The sequence below is a fragment of the Oncorhynchus kisutch genome, linkage group LG10 (genome assembly GCF_002021735.2).
Source record: "Oncorhynchus kisutch isolate 150728-3 linkage group LG10, Okis_V2, whole genome shotgun sequence".
In the NCBI taxonomy this organism is placed as follows: domain Eukaryota; kingdom Metazoa; phylum Chordata; class Actinopteri; order Salmoniformes; family Salmonidae; genus Oncorhynchus; species Oncorhynchus kisutch.
The window spans coordinates 28510978-28533179 of record NC_034183.2 but is presented as its reverse complement, the minus strand read 5'-3'; the positions used below and the strand labels follow the sequence as shown (position 1 = coordinate 28533179).

At 40.9% G+C, this 22202-nt stretch overlaps 1 protein-coding gene across 1 annotated transcript in view; it reads right to left on the bottom strand.

Annotated features, from left to right (window-relative positions):
• The window catches only part of dhcr24 (24-dehydrocholesterol reductase), a 26457-nt gene extending 6094 nt beyond the window's left edge, over nt 1–20363 (bottom strand). Inside the window, exons 1-4 of the mRNA XM_020492725.2 lie at nt 19843–20363; nt 9532–9687; nt 9277–9382; nt 1698–1816 (exon numbers count right to left, since the gene is read on the bottom strand). Coding sequence (XP_020348314.1) covers nt 1698–1816; nt 9277–9382; nt 9532–9687; nt 19843–20073 — 612 coding nt within the window. The 5' untranslated portion in view covers nt 20074–20363. The remainder of the gene's footprint in view (nt 1–1697; nt 1817–9276; nt 9383–9531; nt 9688–19842) is intronic.
• Nucleotides 20364–22202: the final 1839 nt, after the last annotated feature.

Sequence of the window (22202 nt, the reverse complement as noted above, 5' to 3'; positions counted from 1 at the left end):
GTCTATAGTATTACTATGTTATAGAACTGGAGGTCTGTAGTATTACTATGTTAGTTATAGAACTGGAGGTCTGTAGTATTACTCTGTTAGTTATAGAACTGGAGGTCTGTAGTATTACTATGTTAGTTATAGAACTGGAGGTCTGTTGTATTACTATGTTATAGAACTGGAGGTCTGTAGTATTACTCTGTTAGTTATAGAACTGGAGGTCTGTAGTATTACTATGTTATAGAACTGGAGGTCTGTAGTATTACTATGTTAGTTATAGAACTGGAGGTCTGTAGTATTACTATGTTAGTTATAGAACTGGAGGTCTGTAGTATTACTATGTTATAGAACTGGAGGTCTGTAGTATTACTATGTTATAGAACTGGAGGTCTGTAGTATTACTCTGTTATAGAACTAGAGGTCTGTAGTATTACTCTGTTAGTTATAGAACTGGAGGTCTGTAGTATTACTCTGTTATAGAACTGGAGGTCTGTAGTATTACTTTGTTAGTTATAGAACTGGAGGTCTGTAGTATTACTATGTTAGTTATAGAACTGGAGGTCTGTAGTATTACTCTGTTAGTAATAGAACTAGAGGTCTGTAGTATTACTTTGTTAGTTATAGAACTGGAGGTCTGTAGTATTACTCTGTTATAGAACTGGAGGTCTGTAGTATTACTCTGTTAGTTATAGAACTGGAGGTCTGTAGTATTACTATGTTATAGAACTGGAGGTCTGTAGTATTACTCTGTTAGTTATAGAACTGGAGGTCTGTAGTATTACTATGTTATAGAACTAGAGGTCTGTAGTATTACTATGTTATAGAACTGGAGGTCTGTAGTATTACTCTGTTAGTAATAGAACTAGAGGTATGTAGTATTACTCTGTTAGTAATAGAACTAGAGGTCTGTAGTATTACTCTGTTAGTAATAGAACTGGAGGTCTGTAGTATTACTCTGTTAGTAATAGAACTAGAGGTATGTAGTATTACTCTGTTAGTAATAGAACTAGAGGTCTGTAGTATTACTCTGTTAGTAATAGAACTGGAGGTCTGTAGTATTACTCTGTTAGTTATAGAACTGGAGGTCTGTAGTATTACTATGTTAGTTATAGAACTGGAGGTCTATAGTATTACTATGTTATAGAACTGGAGGTCTGTTGTATTACTATGTTATAGAACTGGAGGTCTGTAGTATTACTCTGTTATAGAACTGGAGGTCTGTTGTATTACTATGTTATAGAACTGGAGGTCTGTAGTATTACTATGTTATAGAACTGGAGGTCTATAGTATTACTATGTTATAGAACTGGAGGTCTGTAGTATTACTATGTTAGTTATAGAACTGGAGGTCTGTAGTATTACTCTGTTAGTTATAGAACTGGAGGTCTGTAGTATTACTCTGTTAGTTATAGAACTGGAGGTCTATAGTATTACTATGTTATAGAACTGGAGGTCTGTAGTATTACTATGTTAGTTATAGAACTGGAGGTCTGTAGTATTACTATGTTAGTTATAGAACTGGAGGTCTGTAGTATTACTCTGTTAGTAATAGAACTAGAGGTCTGTAGTATTACTCTGTTAGTAATAGAACTAGAGGTATGTAGTATTACTCTGTTAGTAATACTACAGACCTCCAGTTCTATAACTAACATAGTCTCCGACTACAAGGTTCTCTCAAAGAGTCAAACAGTAAAGAGAGCTATGCTCACCTCAGTACAGCGGACCAGGCTGCCATCAGCCAGCACCAGCTCAAAGGCAACACAGATGTGCTGGAAGAGTCCATAGATATGAGAGGACGACTCAATACCTGTACCCATCACAAGACCTCCTAGAGAGAGAGAGAGAGAGAGGGTAGTAGGCTTGATTATTTAGTAAAAAATGGAATAGTATTTTTTAAATATAACTTTCATTTAACTAGGAACGTCAGTTAATTAAGAAGAAATTCTTATTTACAATGACGGCCTAGGAACAGTGGGTTAACTGTCTTGTTCAGGGGCAGAACGACTGGTTTTTACACCTTGTCAGCTCGGGGATTCAGTCTGGCGACCTTTCGGTTACTAGCCCAACGCTTTAACCACTAGGCTACCTGCCGCCCTAATGCTCAGGAACAGTCAAGATACAGCAGTACCTTGTCTTAAGATGGAAGCCCCCACATACACTGGCATGGCTCCAATGGGTCTTCTAGTTTTTTGATATTGTTCTTTTGGAATAGTCCACTTTTTTTATTTTATTTAACCTTTATTTAACCAGGTACAGTGCCTTGCGAAAGTATTCGGCCCCCTTGAACTTTGCGACCTTTTGCCACATTTCATGCTTCAAACATAAAGATATAAAACTGTATTTTTTTGTGAAAAATCAACAACAAGTGGGACACAATCAGTGGAACAACATTTATTGGATATTTCAAACTTTTTTAACAAATAAAACTGAAAAATTGGGCGTGCAAAATTATTCAGCCCCCTTAAGTTAATACTTTGTAGCGCCACCTTTTGCTGCGATTACAGCTGTAAGTCGCTTGGGGTATGTCTCTATCAGTTTTGCACATCGAGAGACTGACATTTTTTCCCATTCCTCCTTGCAAAACAGCTCGAGCTCAGTGAGGTTGGATGGAGAGCATTTGTGAACAGCAGTTTTCAGTTCTTTCCACAGATTCTCGATTGGATTCAGGTCTGGACTTTGACTTGGCCATTCTATCACCTGGATATGTTTATTTTTGAACCATTCCATTGTAGATTTTGCTTTATGTTTTGGATCATTGTCTTGTTGGAAGACAAATCTCCGTCCCAGTCTCAGGTCTTTTGCAGACTCCATCAGGTTTTCTTCCAGAATGGTCCTGTATTTGGCTCCATCCATCTTCCCATCAATTTTAACCATCTTCCCTGTCCCTGCTGAAGAAAAGCAGGCTCAAACCATGATGCTGCCACCACCATGTTTGACAGTGGGGATCGTGTGTTCAAGGTGATGAGCTGTGTTGCTTTTACGCCAAACATAACGTTTTGCATTGTTGCCAAAAAGTTCAATTTTGGTTTCATCTGACCAGAGCACCTTCTTCCACATGTTTGGTGTGTCTCCCAGGTGGCTTGTGGCAAACTTTAAACAACACTTTTTATGGATATCTTTAAGAAATGTCTTTCTTCTTGCCACTCTTCCATAAAGGCCAGATTTGTGCAATATACAACTGATTGTTGTCCTATGGACGGAGTCTCCCACCTCAGCTGTAGATCTCTGCAGTTCATCCAGAGTGATCATGGGCCTCTTGGCTGCATCTCTGATCAGTCTTCTCCTTGTATGAGCTGAAAGTTTAGAGGGACGGCCAGGTCTTGGTAGATTTGCAGTGGTCTGATACTCCTTCCATTTCAATATTATCGCTTGCACAGTGCTCCTTGGGATGTTTAAAGCTTGGGAAATCTTTTTGTATCCAAATCCGGCTTTAAACTTGGACCTGCCTGGTGTGTTCCTTGTTCTTCATGATGCTCTCTGCGCTTTTAACGGACCTCTGAGACTATCACAGTGCAGGTGCATTTATACGGAGACTTGATTACACACAGGTGGGATTGTATTTATCATCGTTAGTCATTTAGGTCAACATTGGATCATTCAGAGATCCTCACTGAACTTCTGGAGAGAGTTTGCTGCACTGAAAGTAAAGGGGCTGAATAATTTTGCACGCCCAATTTTTCTGTGTTCGATTTGTTAAAAAAGTTTGAAATATCCAGTAAATGTCGTTCCACTTCATGATTGTGTCCCACTTGTTGTTGATTCTTCACAAAAAAATACTGTTTTATATCTTTATGTTTGAAGCCTGAAATGTGGCAAAAGGTCGCAAAGTTCAAGGGGGCCGAATACTTTCGCAAGGCACTGTAGGCTAGTTGAGAACAAGTTCTCATTTGCAACTGCGACCTGGCCAAGATAAAGCATAGCAGTGTGAACAGACAACACAGAGTTACACATGGAGTAAACAATTAACAAGTCAATAACACAGTAGAAAAAGAAAGGGGGGGAGTCTATATACAATGTGTGCAAAAGGCAAAGGCATGAGGAGGTAGGCGAATGATTACAATTTTGCAGATTAACACTGGAGTGATAAATGATCAGATGGTCATGTACAGGTAGAGATATTGGTGTGCAAAAGAGCAGAAAAGTAAATAAATAAAAACAGTATGGGGATGAGGTAGGTGAAAATGGGTGGGCTATATACCAATAGACTATGTACAGCTGCAGCGATCGGTTAGCTGCTCAGATAGCTGATGTTTGAAGTTGGTGAGGGAGATAAAAGTCTCCAACTTCAGCGATTTTTGCAATTCGTTCCAGTCACAGGCAGCAGAGTACTGGAACGAAAGGCGGCCAAATGAGGTGTTGGCTTTAGGGATGATCAGTGAGATACACCTGCTGGAGCGCGTGCTACGGATGGGTGTTGCCATCGTGACCAGTGAACTGAGATAAGGCGGAGCTTTACCTAGCATGGACTTGTAGATGACCTGGAGCCAGTGGGTCTGGCGACGGATATGTAGCGAGGGCCAGCCGACTAGAGCATACAAGTCGCAGTGGTGGGTGGTATAAGGTGCTTTAGTGACAAAACGGATGGCACTGTGATAGACTGCATCCAGTTTGCTGAGTAGAGTGTTGGAAGCCATTTTGTAGATGACATCGCCGAAGTCGAGGATCGGTAGGATAGTCAGTTTTACTAGGGTAAGCTTGGCGGCGTGAGTGAAGGAGGCTTTGTTGAATAGTAAGCCGACTCTTGATTTGATTTTCGATTGGAGATGTTTGATATGAGTCTGGAAGGAGAGTTTGCAGTCTAGCCAGACACCTAGGTACTTATAGATGTCCACATATTCAAGGTCGGAACCATTCAGGGTGGTGATGCTGGTCGGGCATGTGGGTGCAGACAGCGATCGGTTGAAAAGCATGCATTTGGTTTTACTAGCGTTTAAGAGCAGTTGGAGGCCACGGAAGGAGTGTTGTATGGCATTGAAGCTCGTTTGGAGGTTAGATAGCACAGTGTCCAATGACGGGCCGAAGGTATATAGAATGGTGTCGTCTGCGTAGAGGTGGATCAGGGAATCGCCCGCAGCAAGAGCAACATCATTGATATATACAGAGAAAAGAGTCGGCCCGAGAATTGAACCCTGTGGCACCCCCATAGAGACTGCCAGAGGACCAGACAGCATGCCCTCCAATTTGACACACTGAACTCTGTCTGCAAAGTAATTGGTGAACCAGGCAAGGCAGTCATCCGAAAAACCGAGGCTACTGAGTCTGCCGATAAGAATATGGTGATTGACAGAGTCGAAAGCCTTGGCAGGGTCGATGAAGATGGCTGCACAGTACTGTCTTTTATCGATGGCGGTTATGATATCGTTTAGTACCTTGAGTGTGGCTGAGGTGCACCCGTGACCGGCTCGGAAACCAGATTGCACAGCGGAGAAGGTACGGTGGGATTCGAGATGGTCAGTGACCTGTTTGTTGACTTGGCTTTCGAAGACCTTAGATAGGCAGGGCAGGATGGATAATGGTCTGTAACAGTTTGGGTCCAGGGTGTCTCCCCCTTTGAAGAGGGGGATGACTGCGGCAGCTTTCCAGTCCTTGGGGATCTCAGACGATATGAAAGAGAGGTTGAACAGGCTGGTAATAGGGGTTGCGACAATGGCGGCGGATAGTTTCAGAAATAGAGGGTCCAGATTGTCAAGCCCAGCTGATTTGTACGGGTCCAGGTTTTGCAGCTCTTTCAGAACATCTGCTATCTGGATTTGGGTAAAGGAGAACCTGGAGAGGCTTGGGCGGGGAGCTGCGGGGGGTCGGAGCTGTTGGCCGAGGTTGGAGTAGCCAGGCGGAAGGCATGGCATGGAAAAATGTTCCGTTTGCGGTGGGAATCCGGGGATGAATCCGGGGATGAAAAATAAATAGGTCCGTTATGCTCTGGTTAGAGTCGCGTTGTTCGAACTGGCGAGAGCTTTCCGAGCTAAAGGTTAGCTGATGACCGGTTAGCTGAAGACCGCTAGCATAGCTGGTGGTTAGCTGGCTAGCTTCAGTTGAGGGGTTCCGAAGTAAATATAAATACTTTATTCTCAAGGTGACAATGAAAGAACCTTGTTAATGTGGTGAAAAGCTAAAAGTGTAAGATCTCAAAAGTGTAAGATCTCTTGCTACTACGAGGAGTTAAATCTAAAGAGTCACTCGGGTGGGATGTGGTGTTTGGGGGGGGGGGGGTTATTTTCTGATTCATCCTATTTTTTTGTTTTTCCTATAATGTTGGAATCAATTAGCATAGCGTATATTGTTGCTTGCATGTACTATGAATGCTCCTTACAGTATGTTATTGATGATTATAGCATGTAATGATTATTATTATGTGATATGGACGTGCACTGACAAGGTATTTGTCAAATGCTGTTTATTCTGACGGTTCATAGAAAACAGAATAATAACAATCTGTAAAAAAATGTTTACAAAAATAATAACAACAACATAGAACAGCACAGGACAACAAAAACAACACTGACAAAAGTGAGGACTTCGGGGAACTCAATACCCTCACAGGTGAAAAAGAAGAGAGAAGGGTAAACACAGAGCAGGAAACAGAGAACAGAGAGCAGGAAACAGTTCCTTGGTTGTGTGTGTGTGTGTGTGTGTGTGTGTGTGTGTGAGAGAGAGAGAGTCTCTGTGGAAATCCAGATTAATCTACAGCGTGCTGATGGGAAAACATTAAGCTGTTGATCTAACATTCATGGATCCGTAAAACCATTATGGAATCTGATCCAGGGGCGCTGTGCACTTCCGAAACCATTTCCTCTGAGTTTCACCTTCGGAACTCTACCATCTATAAACCATGTATCATCCAATCCAATAAGAGAGTGTGATGGTTATCACAACCCAAAATAACAACCCTGTGATGGATGATATGCCATGGAAATGCTAAACTACAGAGAAGTATACTACAATCAACGAGTTAGCCAGCTAACTTTGATAAACAACCAGAAATAACTACTGATGTTTGGGTTCAACCTCTTAAGGATCTGACCCTTTTTTTCAATTTTCACCTAAAATAACACACACAAATCTAACTGCCTGTAGCTCAGGACTTGAAGCAAGGATATGCATATTCTTGATACCATTTGAAAGGAAACACTTTGAAGTTTGTGGAAATTTTAAATGAATGTTGGAGAATATAACACATTAGATCTGGTAAAAGATAATACAAACGAAAAAACATGAGTTTTTAATATTTTTTTCCTCTTTTCCCATCATCTTTGAAATGCAAGAGAAAGGCCATCATATAATATTGCAGTTTAGGCGCAATTTAGATTTAGCAGTGTGTGTGCAAAGTTTCAGATTGATCCAGTGAAGCTTTAATATACTGGACAATATTTTGTATCAAGTCTGCCCAAATGTCCAGAATTGGTCAATTGATACATTTTCAAGTACATAACTATAGAGAACATACAAAAATGATATGGTAATACAAAATAAGAGTTTATACACTCCAGGGAATGTCATACATGATAGATAATTAGCTTATACACTAACTGGCACACATCTAGATGGCCAGGTGAGATGGGTGTGGAGCCAGAGACAGCAGGGGTTCAAACTGTAGATCCCAGTTCCTACATTTGAATATAGAAATTGATTTTATCAAACAAACTATGCTACATTTTATCTCTGGGACCCTCAGGATGACAAATCAGAGCAAGAGTACTGAATGTAAGTACATTACTTACATTCAGAGGTGAATGTATCAAACCAGTTGCTGGGATAAGTTTTTTGTTGTTGTGCACTCTCCTCAAACAATAGCATGATGTTTTTTCACTGTAATATCTACTGTAAATTGGACAGTGCAGTTAGATTAACAATAATTTAAGCTTTCTGACCATATAAGACATGTCTATGTCCTAAGACATTTTCTTGTTACTTAAATCGTCATGCTAATCACATTAGCGCACGTTAGCTCAACCGTCCCAGCATAGGGACACCGATCCCGTAGATTAAGAAAGCTAAACATAGATATGTGTTTTTGGTTGTTGAGAGAATTAGACCATGCATATTTCACACTCATCTTTAAAAAAAATAAAAGGTTATTTCAGAATATTTGCCTTCGTGGTATACCCCTCTGGGTGACAATTTGACAGTCGTTGTATAGGACAACAACATATCCCACCATACACTGAGTGTACAAAACATTACGAACACCTGCTCTTTCCATGACATAGACTGACCAGGTGAAAGCCTTGATCCATTATTGATGTCACTTGTTAAATCCACTTCAAATCAGTGTAGATTTGGATTGTTTTTCAAGTTGGCTGGATGCCATTCTTGATACTCACGGGAAACTGTTGAATGTGAAATAGCCAGCAGCGGTACAGTGACACAAACCGGTACGTCTGGCAACTACTACCATAGCCCGTTCAAAGGCAATTCAATATTTTGTCTTGCCCATTCACCCTCTGAATGACACACATACACAATCCATGTCTCAGTTGTCTCAAGACTTAAACATTCTTCTTTAACCGTTCTCCTCCCCTTCATCTACATTGATTGAAGTGGATTTAACAGGTGACATCAATAAGGGATCGTACAGTAGCTTTCACCTGGATTCACCTGGTCAGTATCATGGAAAGATCCGTGTATATACTAGAGCTGGGCGATATGGACAAAATTCCATATTGCGATAAATTGCCTGAATTGATGCGATAACGATAAATAGAACGATCATTTTATAACATTAATGTGTACCACAGGTTTTTTTATTAACCTTTAAAATACTACTACTAGTTTGATTGTTGTACTTATCTTTGAACTTCAGCATCATATCATGAGCGTGTTTAGAGAACAACAATCAAAAAAAATCTAGCATATAACATAGCCATACAACAATATATACTACATTATAACCCCAAACCATATACCTAAGCAATATGGCACCTCAGGGATTTGTGGTATATGGCCAATATACCGCGGCTAAGGGCTGTTCTTAAGCCTGACACAACATGGAGTGCCTGGATACAGCCCTTAGACGTGGTATATTGGCCATATACCGCAGACCCCGAGGTGCCTTATTACTATTATAAACTGGTTAGCAACGTAATTAGAGCAGTAAAAATACATGTTTTGTCATACCTGTGGTATACGGTCTGATATACCACAGCTGTCAGCCAATCAGCATTCAGGGCTTGAACCACCCAGTTTATACAATAATACCATACATACCACCACACAATATAACCTGAGCCATATACAACCAATATATGAGGATGATATGCAGATGATATGGTAACGAGATGCGTAGCGTACCGACAGTGAGGTCATCCAGTTCTGGCAGCACAGGCAGAGTCCAGCCCAGGGAGTTGAGGAGAGCAGTTATCTGGCCCATGTTGACCAGGGGCTCCACACGAACCACCTGTTATACATGCACATGTCCAGGTCATACGGGTTTACACACACACACACACACACACACACACACACACACACACACACACACACACACACACACACACACACACACACTTTTATATAGAGCTACAGTGTGTGTGTTTGATCTCCTACCTGTCTCTGTGTGTCCACCTCCAGTATGTCCATCATGTTGATCATGATGTTCTTATTGGTCTTCTTGTATTTCCCCACTCTGAGAGAGACAGTCAGCCAGCCTGGACGACCTGTACACATGTGGGTTTTCCCCCCCTCCTTCCTCCATTCGCGCACCTGCAACACACAGACAGTATTATACTGTAGATTGATTAAGCTCAATTTATTTGTAAATTGCACACAAGGTCCTACCAAAATTTGACTTACGCTTTTAACCAAACCCTTTGAAAGACACGTGTACATACACATACAGGTTTTGGAGAGGTGTGGGGGGGCTGACACACAGTGTGCCCGGGGAGCTGTTGTTGTTGGGGGTTAAGTACCTTGCTCAAGGGCACAACAGCAGGCAATGGATTCTAGGATTTGGTACCAGCAACCATCCTGTTGCCAGCTCACTTTACGCCTAATTTTTTCCCCCGTCAGACCCAGGATTCGAACTGGCAACGCTCCAGTTGCTGGCTTGCCTCTCTAACCACTCTGAACACTATGTCCCCTGCCTAAAGTCTGGAACTTTATGGCATAGAAGCAGTGGTGACCCGTCATTCAGGGCAGGTGGGGCAAAGAAAAAATATACATAAGGACATTTAGAAATGTCCTTGTTTTTGAAAGAAAAGCACATTTTTTGTCTATTAAAATATCAAATTGATCAGAAATACAGTGTAGACATTGTTAATGTTGTAAATGACTATTGTAGCTGGAAACATCAGTTTTTTTAATGGAAGATCTACATAGGCGTACAGAAGCCCATTATCAGCAACCATCACTCCTGTGTTCCAATGGCACGTTGTTAGCTAATCCAAGTTAATAATTTTAAAAGGCTAATTGATCATTAGAAAACCCTTTTGCAATTATGTTAGCACTAGAGGTCGACCAATTAATCGGAATGGCCGTTTAATTCGGGCCGATTTCAAGTTTGCATAACAATCGGAAATCTGTATTTTTGGGCGCCGATAAAAAAAAAAATATATATATATATATATACATTTTTATACCTTTATTTAACTAGGCAAGTCAGTTAAGAACACATTCTTATTTTCAATGACGGCCTAGGAACTGTGGGTTAACTGCCTTGTTCAGGGGCAGAACGACATATTTTCACCGTGTCAGCTCGGGGGAGCCAATCTTGCAACACTAACAGTTAACTAGTCCAACGCTATAACCACCTGCCTCTCGTTGCACTCCCCGAGGAGACTGCCTGTTACGCAAATGCAGTAAGCCAAGGTAAGTTGCTAGCTAGCATTAAACTTATCTTATAAAAAAACAATCAATCAATCATAATCACTAGTTATAACTACACATGGTTGATGATATTACTAGTTTATCTAGCGTGTCCTGCGTTGCATATAATCGATGCAACGCTGGGGGATGATTTAACAAAAGCGCATTTGCGAAAAAAGCACAATCGTTGGACGACTGTACCTAACCATAAACATCAATGCCTTTCTTAAAATCAATACACAGAAGTATATATTTTTAAACCTGCATATTTAGCTAAAAGAAATCCAGGTTAGCAGGCAATAATAACCAGGTGAAATTGTGTCACTTCTCTTGCACGCAGAGTCAGGGTATATGCAACAGTTTGGGCAGCCTGGCTCATTGCGAACTAATTTGCCAGAATTTTACGTAATTATGACATAATTATCTCACTGATCATCCCTAAAGCCAACACCTCATTTGGCCGCCTTTCGTTCCAGTACTCTGCTGCCTGTGACTGGAACGAATTGCAAAAATCGCTGAAGTTGGAGACTTTTATCTCCCTCACCAACTTCAAACATCAGCTATCTGAGCAGCTAACCGATCGCTGCAGCTGTACATAGTCTATTGGTAAATAGCCCACCCTTTTCACCTACCTCATCCCCATACTGTTTTTATTTATTTACTTTTCTGCTCTTCTGCACACCAATATCTCTACCTGTACATGACCATCTGATCTTTTATCACTCCAGTGTTAATCTGCAAAATTGTAATTATTTGCCTACCTCCTCATGCCTTTTGCACACATTGTATATAGACCCCCCCTTTGTTTTCTACTGTGTTATTGACTTGTTAATTGTTTACTCCATGTGTAACTCTTTGTTGTATGCTCACACTGCTATGCTTTATCTTGGCCAGGTCGCAGTTGCAAATGAGAACTTGTTCTCAACTAGCCTACCTGGTTAAATAAAGGTGAAATAAAAAAATTAAAAAATAACATTGAAGGTTGTGCAATGTAACAACAATATTGTAACGGCTTTCTTTAGGTGAAGTAGAGGCGGACCAAAATGCAGCGTGGTGGTTATTCATGTTCTTTAATTTATAAAGAAACTACACATGAGATAACAAAAAAACTAAAAAAACGTGAGAAAACCTAAAACAGTCCCATCTGGTGCAAACACAAAGACAGGAACAATCACCCACACACACACAGTGAAACCCAGGCTACCTAAATATGGTTCCCAATCAGAGACAATGACTAACACCTGCCTCTGATTGAGAACCATATCAGGCCAGACATAGAAATAGACAAACAAGACATCCAACATAGAATGCCCACTCAGATCACACCCTGACCAACCAAAACAGAAACATACAAAGCAAACTATGGTCAGGGTGTGACAAATATTTAAACTTAGGGATGCCACCCGTTAGATAAAATACCGTAACGGTTCCGTATTTCACTGAAATAATAAATGTTTTGTTTTCGAAATTATAGTTTCCGGATTCGACCATATTAATGACCAAAGGCTCGTATTTCTGTGTGTTATTATGTTATAATTAAGTCTAGGATTTGATAGAGCAGTCTGACTGAGCGATGGAAGGTAGCAGCAGGCTCTTAAGCATTCATTCAAACAGCACTTTAGTGCATTTTGCCAGCAGCTATTCACAACCACATCGCTGTTTATGACTTCAAGCCTATCAGCCTAATGGCTGTTGTAACCGATGTGAAATGGCTAGCTAGTTAGCGGGGTGCGCGCTAATAGCGTTTCAAACGTCACCTGCTCTGAGACTTGGAGTGGTTGTTCCCCTTGCTCTGCATGGGTAACGCTGCTTCGAGTGTGGCTGTTGTCTATGTGTTCATGGTTCGAGCCCAGGTAGGGGCGAGGAGAGGGACGGAAGCTATACTGTTACACTGGCAATACTATAGTGCCTTTAAGAACATCCAATAGTCAAAGGTATATGAAATACAAATGGTATAGAGAGAAATAGTCCTACAAATACTATATTAACTACAACCTAAAAACCTCTTACCTTGGAATATTGAAGTGTCATGTTAAAAGGAAGCACCAACTTTCAAATGTTCTCATGTTCTGAGCAAGGAACTCAAACGTTAGCTTTTTTACATAGCACATATTGCACTTTTACTTCTCCAACACTTTGTTTTTGCATTATTTAAACCAAATTGAACATGTTTCATTATTTATTTGAAGCTAAATGTATTTTTATTGATGTATTATATTAAGTTAAAATAAGTGTTCATTCAGTATTGTTGTAATTGTCTATATTACAAATAAACCAATAAAAATCGGCCGATTAATCAGTATCGGCCTTTTTTGGTCCTCCATTAATCGGTATCGGTGTTTGAAAAATCATAATCGGAAGACCTCTTGTTAGCACAGCTGAAAACTGTTGTCCTGATTAAAGAAGAAATAAAACTGGCCTTCTTTAGACTAGTTGAGTATCTGGAGCATCAGCATTTGTGGGTTCGATTACAGGCTCAAAATGGCCAGAAACAAAGAACTTTCTTCTGAAACTCATCAGTCTATTCTTGTTCTGAGAAATGACGGCTATTCCATGTGAGAAATTGAAGATCTCGTACAACGCTGTGTACTACTCCCTTCACAGAACAGCGCAAACTGGCTCTAACCAGAATAGAAAGAGGAGTGGGACAGCTGAGCAAGAGGACAAGTACGTTAGATAATCTAGTTTGAGAAACAGACGCCTCACAAGTCCTCAACTGGCAGTTTCATTAAATAGTACCCGCAAAACACCAGTCTCAACGTCAACAGTGAAGAGGCGACTCCGGGATGCTGGCCTTCTAGGCAGAGTTCCTCTGTCCAGTGTCTGTGTTCTTTTGCCCATCTTAATCTTTTATTTTTATTGGTCAGTCTGAGATATGGCTTTTCTTTGCAACTCTGCCTAGGCCAGCTCCCGGAGTTGCCTCTTCACTGTTGACGTTGAGACTGGTTATTACACAATGGTTATTATGGCCAAACAGTTCTATTTTGGGGGGGGGGGGGGGGGGGGGGGGGGGTAGCCACACTACTTGCCTAGAGAGTTTTCAGCTATACTTTTCAGCTATACCTCACCCAGAGGTGGCGGTCCTTGTGGCCGGATACTTTAATGCAGGGAAACTTAAATCATTTCTACCAAATTTCTATCAACATGTTAAATGTGCAACCAGAGGGGGAAAAAATCTAGATCACCTGTACTCAGCACACAGAGACGCGTACAAAGCTCTTCCTCACCCTCCATTTGGTAAATCTGACCAGAACTCTATCCTCCTGATTCCTGCTTACATGGAACAATTAAAGCAGGAAGCACCAGTGACTTGGTCTATAAAAGTGGTAACACATCCTGGTAATCCGTCTGGCCCTGCGGCCTTGTGTATGTTGACATGTTTAAAGGTCTTACTCACATTGGCTGCGGAGAGCGTGATCACGCAGTCTTCCAGAACAGCTGGTGCTCTCATGCATGTTTCAGTATTATTTGCCTCAAAGCGAACATAGAAGTAGTTTAGCTCGTCTGGTAGGCTCGTGACTGGGTAGCTCTCGGCTGTGCTTCCCTTTGTAGTCTGTAATGGTTTGCAAGCCCTGCCACATCCGACGAGCGTCAGAGCCGGTGTAGTATGATTAGATCTTATTCCTGTATTGACGCTTTGCGTCATTGACGCTTTGTGGTAAGGTGTTGGGACTGCTGTTGGGACTCTGCTGTTGGAACAGCTTTATGTAAGCCCTAACAGTTTATGTGCACCATGTGTCACCGTTATAGTGCAATTAATGTATTGTTTAGTGTTGTGGCTTTGCTGGCATGCATCCCACTTTTTGTTTTTTTACACCACCAAGATTTACATGCTAAAATCGCCCAATTGTTAAAGACGTACTCCTGGTTTTCCCTGTAAATGAATCCCTACAGAACATAACACATGGGAAATACAATACCTGATACCATGATGAAATGCTGAGCTCCCAGAATACACTCACACACTGCCACACATTCCGAGATCTACGCAGTGAACCCTGCACAGTTTGTTATCCATTCCCAAATCCCTTGTTCTTTCCAAAATCCCTTTAGGAAGAGGGGGATTAAGGTCCCTCACCCCAGGAATTTCACAGCACAGTCACACACACACATAAAATGTATTATAATTTGATCTGTTATCATCTGGTGTTATCAGGGATCTGTGTTTAGGAACACACGCACGCATGCACGCATCTGGGGTTGTTATCAGGAACCTGTGTGAAGGTCCAAATAACATAACATGTTAGAATTTAGACTGTAATAGCACTGCACAAGTTATCAATTAATAGGCCTTTACATGTAGGGTAGTAGAGTAGAGGCTAGAGGTCGACCGATTACGTTTTTCAACTCCGATACCGATTATTGGAGGACCCAAAAAAAACCAATGCTGATTAAATTGGCCGATTTATATATATATATATTTGTAATAATGACAATTACAACAATAATGAATGAACACTTATTTTAACTTAATATAATACAGCAATAAAATCTATTTAGTCTCAAATAAATAATGAAACATTTTCAATTTAATTTAAATAATGTAAAAACTAAGTGTTGGAGAAGAAAGTAAAAGTGCAATATGTGCCATGTAAAAAAGCTAACGTTTAAGTTCCTTGCTCAGAATATGAGAACATATGAAAGCTGGTGGTTCCTTTTAACATGAGTCTTCAATATTCCCAGGTAAGAAGTTTTAGATTGTAGTTATTATAGGATTATTTCTCTCTATACCATTTGTATTTCATATACCATTGACTATTGGATGTTCTAATAGGTACTTTAGTATTGCCAGCCTAATCTCGGGAGTTGATAAAGTTGAAGTCATAAAACAGTGCAATGCTTGAAGCATTGCGAAGAGCTGCTGGCAAACACAGTAAAGTGCTGTTTGAATGAAAGCTTACGAGCCTGCTGCTGCCTACCACCACTCAGTCAAACTGCTCTATCAAATCATAGACTTAATTATAATATAATAACACACAGAAATACGAGTCTTAGGTCATTAATATGGTCAAATCCGGAAACTATCATTTCGAAAACAAAACGTTTATTCTTTCAGGGAAATACAGAACCGTTCCGTATTTTATCTAACGGGTGGCATCCATAAGTCTAAATATTGCTGTTAGATTGCACAACCTTCAATGTTGTCATAATTACGTACAATTCTGGCAAATTAGTTCGCAATGAGCCAGGCGGCCCAAACTGCTGCATATACCCTGACTCTGTTGCACAGAACGCAAGAGAAGTGAAACAATTTCCCTAGTTTAATATTGCCTGCTAACCTGAATTTCTTTCAACTAAATATGCAGGTTTAAAAAAATATACTTCTGTGTATTGATTTTAAGAAAGACATTGATGTTTATATGGTTAGGTACATTCGTGCAACGATTGTGCTTTATTCGTAAATGTGCTTGTTAAATCACCCGTTTGGCGAAGTAGGCTATGATTCAATGATAAATTAACAGGCACCGCATCAATTACAGTACACTTACAGTACACTTCAACTATGACAGACAAAATGAGAAAAAAAATCCAGAAAATCACATTGTAGGATTTTTAATAATTTATTTGCAAATTATGGTGGAAAATAAGTATTTGGTCACCTACAAACAAGCAAGATTTTGGCTTTCACAGACCTGTAACTTCTTCTTTAAGAGGCTCCTCTGTCCTCCACTCGTTACCTGTATTAATGGCACCTGTCCCAGAATCCCTGTCCACAACCTCAAAAAGTCACACTCCAAACTCCACTATGGCCAAGACCAAAGAGCTGTCAAAGGACACCAGAAACAAAATTGTAGACCTGCACCAGGCTGGGAAGACTGAATCTGCAATAGGTAAGCAGCTTGGTTTGAAGAAATCAACTGTGGGAGCAATTATTAGGAAATGGAAGACATACAAGACCACTGATAATCTCCCTCGATCTGGCGCTCCACGAAAGATCTCACCCCGTGGGGTCAAAATGACCACAAGAACGGTGAGCAAAAATCCCAGAACCACACGGGGGGACCTAGTGAATGACCTGCAGAGAGCTGGGACCAAAGTAACAAAGCCTACCATCATCAAGGGCATTGAAGATGAAACGTGGCTGGGTCTTTCAGCATGACAATTATCCCAAACACACCGCCCGGGCAATGAAGGTGTGGCTTCGTAAGAAGCATTTCAAGGTCCTGGAGTGGCCTAGCCAGTCTCCAGATCTCAACCCCATAGAACATCTTTGGAGGGAGTTGAAAGTCCATGTTGCCCAGCAACAGCCCCAAAACATCACTGCTCTAGAGGAGCTCTGCATGGAGGAATGGGCCAAAATACCAGCAACAGTGTGTGAAAACCTTGTGAAGACTTACAGAAAACATTTGACCTCTGTCATTGCCAACAAAGGGTATATAACAAAGTATTGAGATAAACTTTTGTTATTGACCAAATACTTATTTTCCACCATAATTTGCAAATAAATTCATTAAAAATCCTAACATTTTTTCCCAAATTGTGTCTGTCATAGTTCAAATGTACCTATGATGAAAATTACAGGCCTCTCATCTTTTTAAGTGGGAGAACTTGCACAATTGGTGGCTGACTAAATACTTTTTTTGCCCCACTGTATATGCAACGCAGTACAAGCTAGATAAACTAGTAATATCATCAACCATGTGTAGTTAACTAGTGATTATGTTAAGATTGATTGTTTTTTTTAAAGATACGTTTAATGCTAGCTAGCACCATACCTTGGCTCCTTGCTGCACTTGCATAACAGGTAGTCAGCCCGCCACGCAGTCTCCTCGTGGAGTGCAATGTAATCGGCCATGATCAATGTCCAAAAATGCTGATTACTGATTGTTATGAAAACTTGAAATCTTCCCTAATTAATTGGCCATTCTGATTAATCAGTCGACCTCTAGTAGAGGCCCAACCGGCCACCAGATGGCACTATCTTGTTTAATCTGAGTTTGACTTCAATGTGCTCAGCTGGCTATGCAATTGTTTTCCCCAGCGACCGGCTCATACATAAAACATCCTTCATTCAGGCGGCAAAGGCGTCGGTTTCCTCAACTCGATTTAATGGTCCACCGACCTAAAAGAACTGGGAAAATATGTGTACAGTCTTAATAAAACAATATTTTCCCCCACCATGCTAGAATGGCAAATGCTACATCCTGATGTTGCTACACTGTGTTCAGGCAGGGGTAAACAACAGGCTGCTGCAACCTGATTGTCTGAACGCGGTGTGCAACATCTGGAAATGTTGATTGTTTTATTAAGACAGTAGACCTACGCATATTTGCTTGCGATATGGCTTTCAAAACATATGGCCCTTATCTTTCATCAATGAGAAACAATACTTCAAATAAAAAAGATAACTACTACAGCTAGTGTTTGCACAGATCCATTCAGCTATGGGTGTGTCCATCCACGAAACAACACTTCTGCTACACTTCCTGAGTTACACTTACACACATGCTAGATAACTAATTAGCACAGTTGGTCGCCTCTTGTCTTCCGTCTGTTTTCCTTAAACAAGCGCTGTAGCATGCAGACACGGCCGTGTAGGAACACTAACCCTATCAAGGCCCTTATGCTTCCAAAACTGTACAGCAAGCGACGCATATTAATGTTCAGACCGAGCATCAGGGATCTTAACAAAACTCCCCCCTACAGAAGACACCTTCGTACAATGACTCTAATGTGTAATGGAATGGAATTGAGAGTCCTGATCAATGACATTTGAATTAAACCAGATCAAAGTACAGTATGGTGACCAAATTCTGAAAAATCACTGTTGCTTCTACTTTGATAACGTTTGATCATAAAGTTACTGGTCCCCTCCCTCATGTCAAACACTTCGATTCAGGAGGCGGGATTATTAAAGGGTTAAGGTGACATCTCCCTAACCCTCATTTTAATACACCAATGATAACATGATGTTCTCTTACCTAATCTAAATAAGTACCGCTTTGTAACCAACATTGAAGAAGGCGTGTTTGTAGAGGGGCGTAGTTTATATAGCTACTCTACTTGTGCCTACAGTAGGGTTACAGTAGGGTGTCAGCAAATATATTTAAAAGTTTACCCTATTTATCTCTGGCAAAGATACTTACATGTTTCCCCTTTCATTTGTGTCTGGTGTTAGCGAGTTACTGGCTACCTAGGGCTTCATCTGTGTCTGGTGTTAGCGAGTTACTGGCTACCTAGGGCTTCATCTGTGTCTGGTGTTTGCTAGTTACTGGCTACCTAGGGCTTCATCTGTGTCTGGTGTTTGCTAGTTACTGGCTACCTAGGGCTTCATCTGTGTCTGGTGTTTGCTAGTTACTGGCTACCTAGGGCTTCATCTGTGTCTGGTGTTTGCTAGTTACTGGCTACCTAGGGCTTCATCTGTGTCTGGTGTTTGCTAGTTACTGGCTACCTAGGGCTTCATCTGTGTCTGGTGTTTGCTAGTTACTGGCTACCTAGGGCTTCATCTGTGTCTGGTGTTTGCTAGTTACTGGCTACCTAGGGCTTCATCTGTGTCTGGTGTTTGCTAGTTACTGGCTACCTAGGGCTTCAGCCAGCATGGAAGAAAAGGGGGAGGGCCGTTCAAAACCCTGACGCAGTTGTCAAGTCAACACATCAGTCAGTGTTGCTGTGAACCACATAACAAGAGACATGCCAAACGGGAGATGTATATAAAAAAAAAAAGTTGACATCATTGATGCAATTTCAATGTTGTTTGAGTTGCTTTGTGTATCACCAAATGTTCTTGATGATTATTGCAACACTGAATCCAAGTTGCTTGACATAGGCGTTTTATAGCTGTCAGTCAAGGCAAGCTCATGAATTTAAGCTCCCTGCCCACTCACACTGTCATTTCAAACTTCCTGGTAGTTAGTAATTTTCTCAAATAAATTTCCACTCCTATCCAAAACAAATATTATGGGTGATATTTTAGTCACACAATTTTAGTCACACAGCCTATTTTACATGGGAATCAGAATGACTGTTCGGGGCCTTTAATATTAACAATTTATTTAAATAAGAGTATAATCACAGGAGTGCATATATAATTGATATTCAGCCTCATGTTCTTACTTGTCTCTGGATGTTCCGTACGCGTTGGTCGTGCTGTTTAGGCGCGGAACACATCTTGAAGATGAGCCACGCGCGCAGGTAATAATACACATCAAATATGACTGAGAGCGGCAGCAGAAACAGACAGACGAATATCCATCTCTGATGAACGATCACGTAGTCTAAGCCTTTCACCTTGATCCACAACAGAAATAGTACTACCAGTCCACCAAGATACAGCAACGGATCCATTTTTACCGCTCTGTTGGTCTACTTGGCCTGATGATGGTCCAATGGGACTTTTCCAGAGAGAAAATCCCTTCTAGGAACAATCGATCTTCTATGACCTTTAGTTGGGAGCAAGCGATGCAAGATTAAAAAGCTTCTGCTTTTAAAATCCAACACAGAATGTTTATGCCAACACGTGCACACACAAATTCAAATTCACAAATTCACACACACTTAAACACATAGATAGGTGTGTAAATTTTGAAGTTAGAATCCAGCCACTCCTGTCGTTCTCTCTGATATGCGAGTCTGGCTGGGTGGTCGGCTTGCCCCGCCTCTGGCCGGTGCTCATTGGCGAACAATGTGTCAATCGGGATAACTCCAGTTGCATGTCGGCGCGCTTCGTCCAATCAGAGAGCAGAAATCTCGTCACACCATTCACCCCCTGCTCATGCCTTCATTAACATACAACAGTTAGGTAATACATGATATAAATCAATAAAACGTTGTAAAAACAAATAAAATAATTTAAAACTAGGCCTACAGTATTTCAATATCCTATTATATGCATGATACAATTATTAAACTTTTTGAAAAATATAGGCTATATTAATTCAACTATAAACTATTATAACTTCCATATAATTACAATAGTAGTTATTGCGATCATATAGCCAGGAAATAAAACTATACCAATAAAACAGGTAATAAAACTACATTGATTATTAGGATACATGAAACCCTAACCAATGAAAAGAAATGTAATGTGTGAATACAGTGCAAATACATCCTTAAATATCCATAGTCAACTATTAGTCTGAAATCAAACTAAATAAATAATACCATATACCCTATCCATACAGTGAGGTAGGTCTGGATACATAGCTTTAGCCACATCTATGAACTGTCACAGTGACAGGAGCCATGCTTGACTTGGGCAGGAGGAGCTCACCGGAGCTGAGTACCAACACCTCAAATGTTCTACTGCTTGAGCTCCTGTTCCTCTTATAGAATAGTAGCTCAAATGTATTGTGGAGCTCCTGCACCTAAATATAAACAGTACCGGTACCCAAAATGAGTATCGACTCCTATTTCAGTCCAAGTCAAGCACTGGCACAGGAGAGATTTCTGACTGCTTGTTTTCAGTTTAATTCACTTTCAGTTGTTGGGTCATATGAAAAGGAGTGAACATGCGAATACACATACACCGAGGCATGCAAACATGCACACACATGAATGGAGCATTACTTGCCTGGTGAGTTGTACACACACATTAGACAAGAGGGTGGGGCGCCAGTAATTAATGGGCTCTGCTGTCAACTCGTCTGTCTCTCCTGCCCGGAACACGCACACCACACACTAATTCTCTCTCTTTTTCTCTCTCTCTCACACACTCACTCAGCCCTCCCGGATGATTCTCTCCTGCTTCAGTGTCTTCATTTAAGAAACTGTATGATATTGACCATTTTTTATGTGAGCTTCTGGATATCATTGGAAAATGGGTCTCTATTATTCTAAAAGAAATTGATGGTGATCACCTCATCTTTTGTCTTCATTTCATCATCCAGTCTGGAAGGAATAAAAGAAAACCAACATTTCCTCCATTTCATTTGTATTTCTACTGCTGTACCTGAAGACAATGAGACTCTGTGCAAATGTCTTTCAACTTTAACTTTCATTTAACTTCGAATCCATTCATCACCTTTAATTCTTGAATCCAAATAACCCACACGGACCTGGGAACCACACTTGGAATGGGACCTGGTCCCATGGAACTGACCAGAAAAGAGCACGCCTAACGGGTTATTTACCAGGGGGTTACATCCCTGGTGATCCCATAGAGAGGGAGATGCCTTCCCTGAACCACAGAAACTAACACACACAACAAACCTCATCCCCGGAGGTCCCAGAGCGATGCCTTCCCTCCACCACGGCGCCATCTTCCTCGGAGTCTTTCTCATCGCGACAGGAGGCTCCACTGCCTTTCTCACCTCCTCACAGGTGGGTACCATAAAGAGATACAATGTACAATCTATTATTATTACTGTTATGATTATGGCTAATAATAAAATAATGTTATGTATTATTATTACAGAGCCGCCTGCAGGCGTTCTCTCTGTGCTGTGTGGTGCTGGGAGCCGTCATGCTGATCC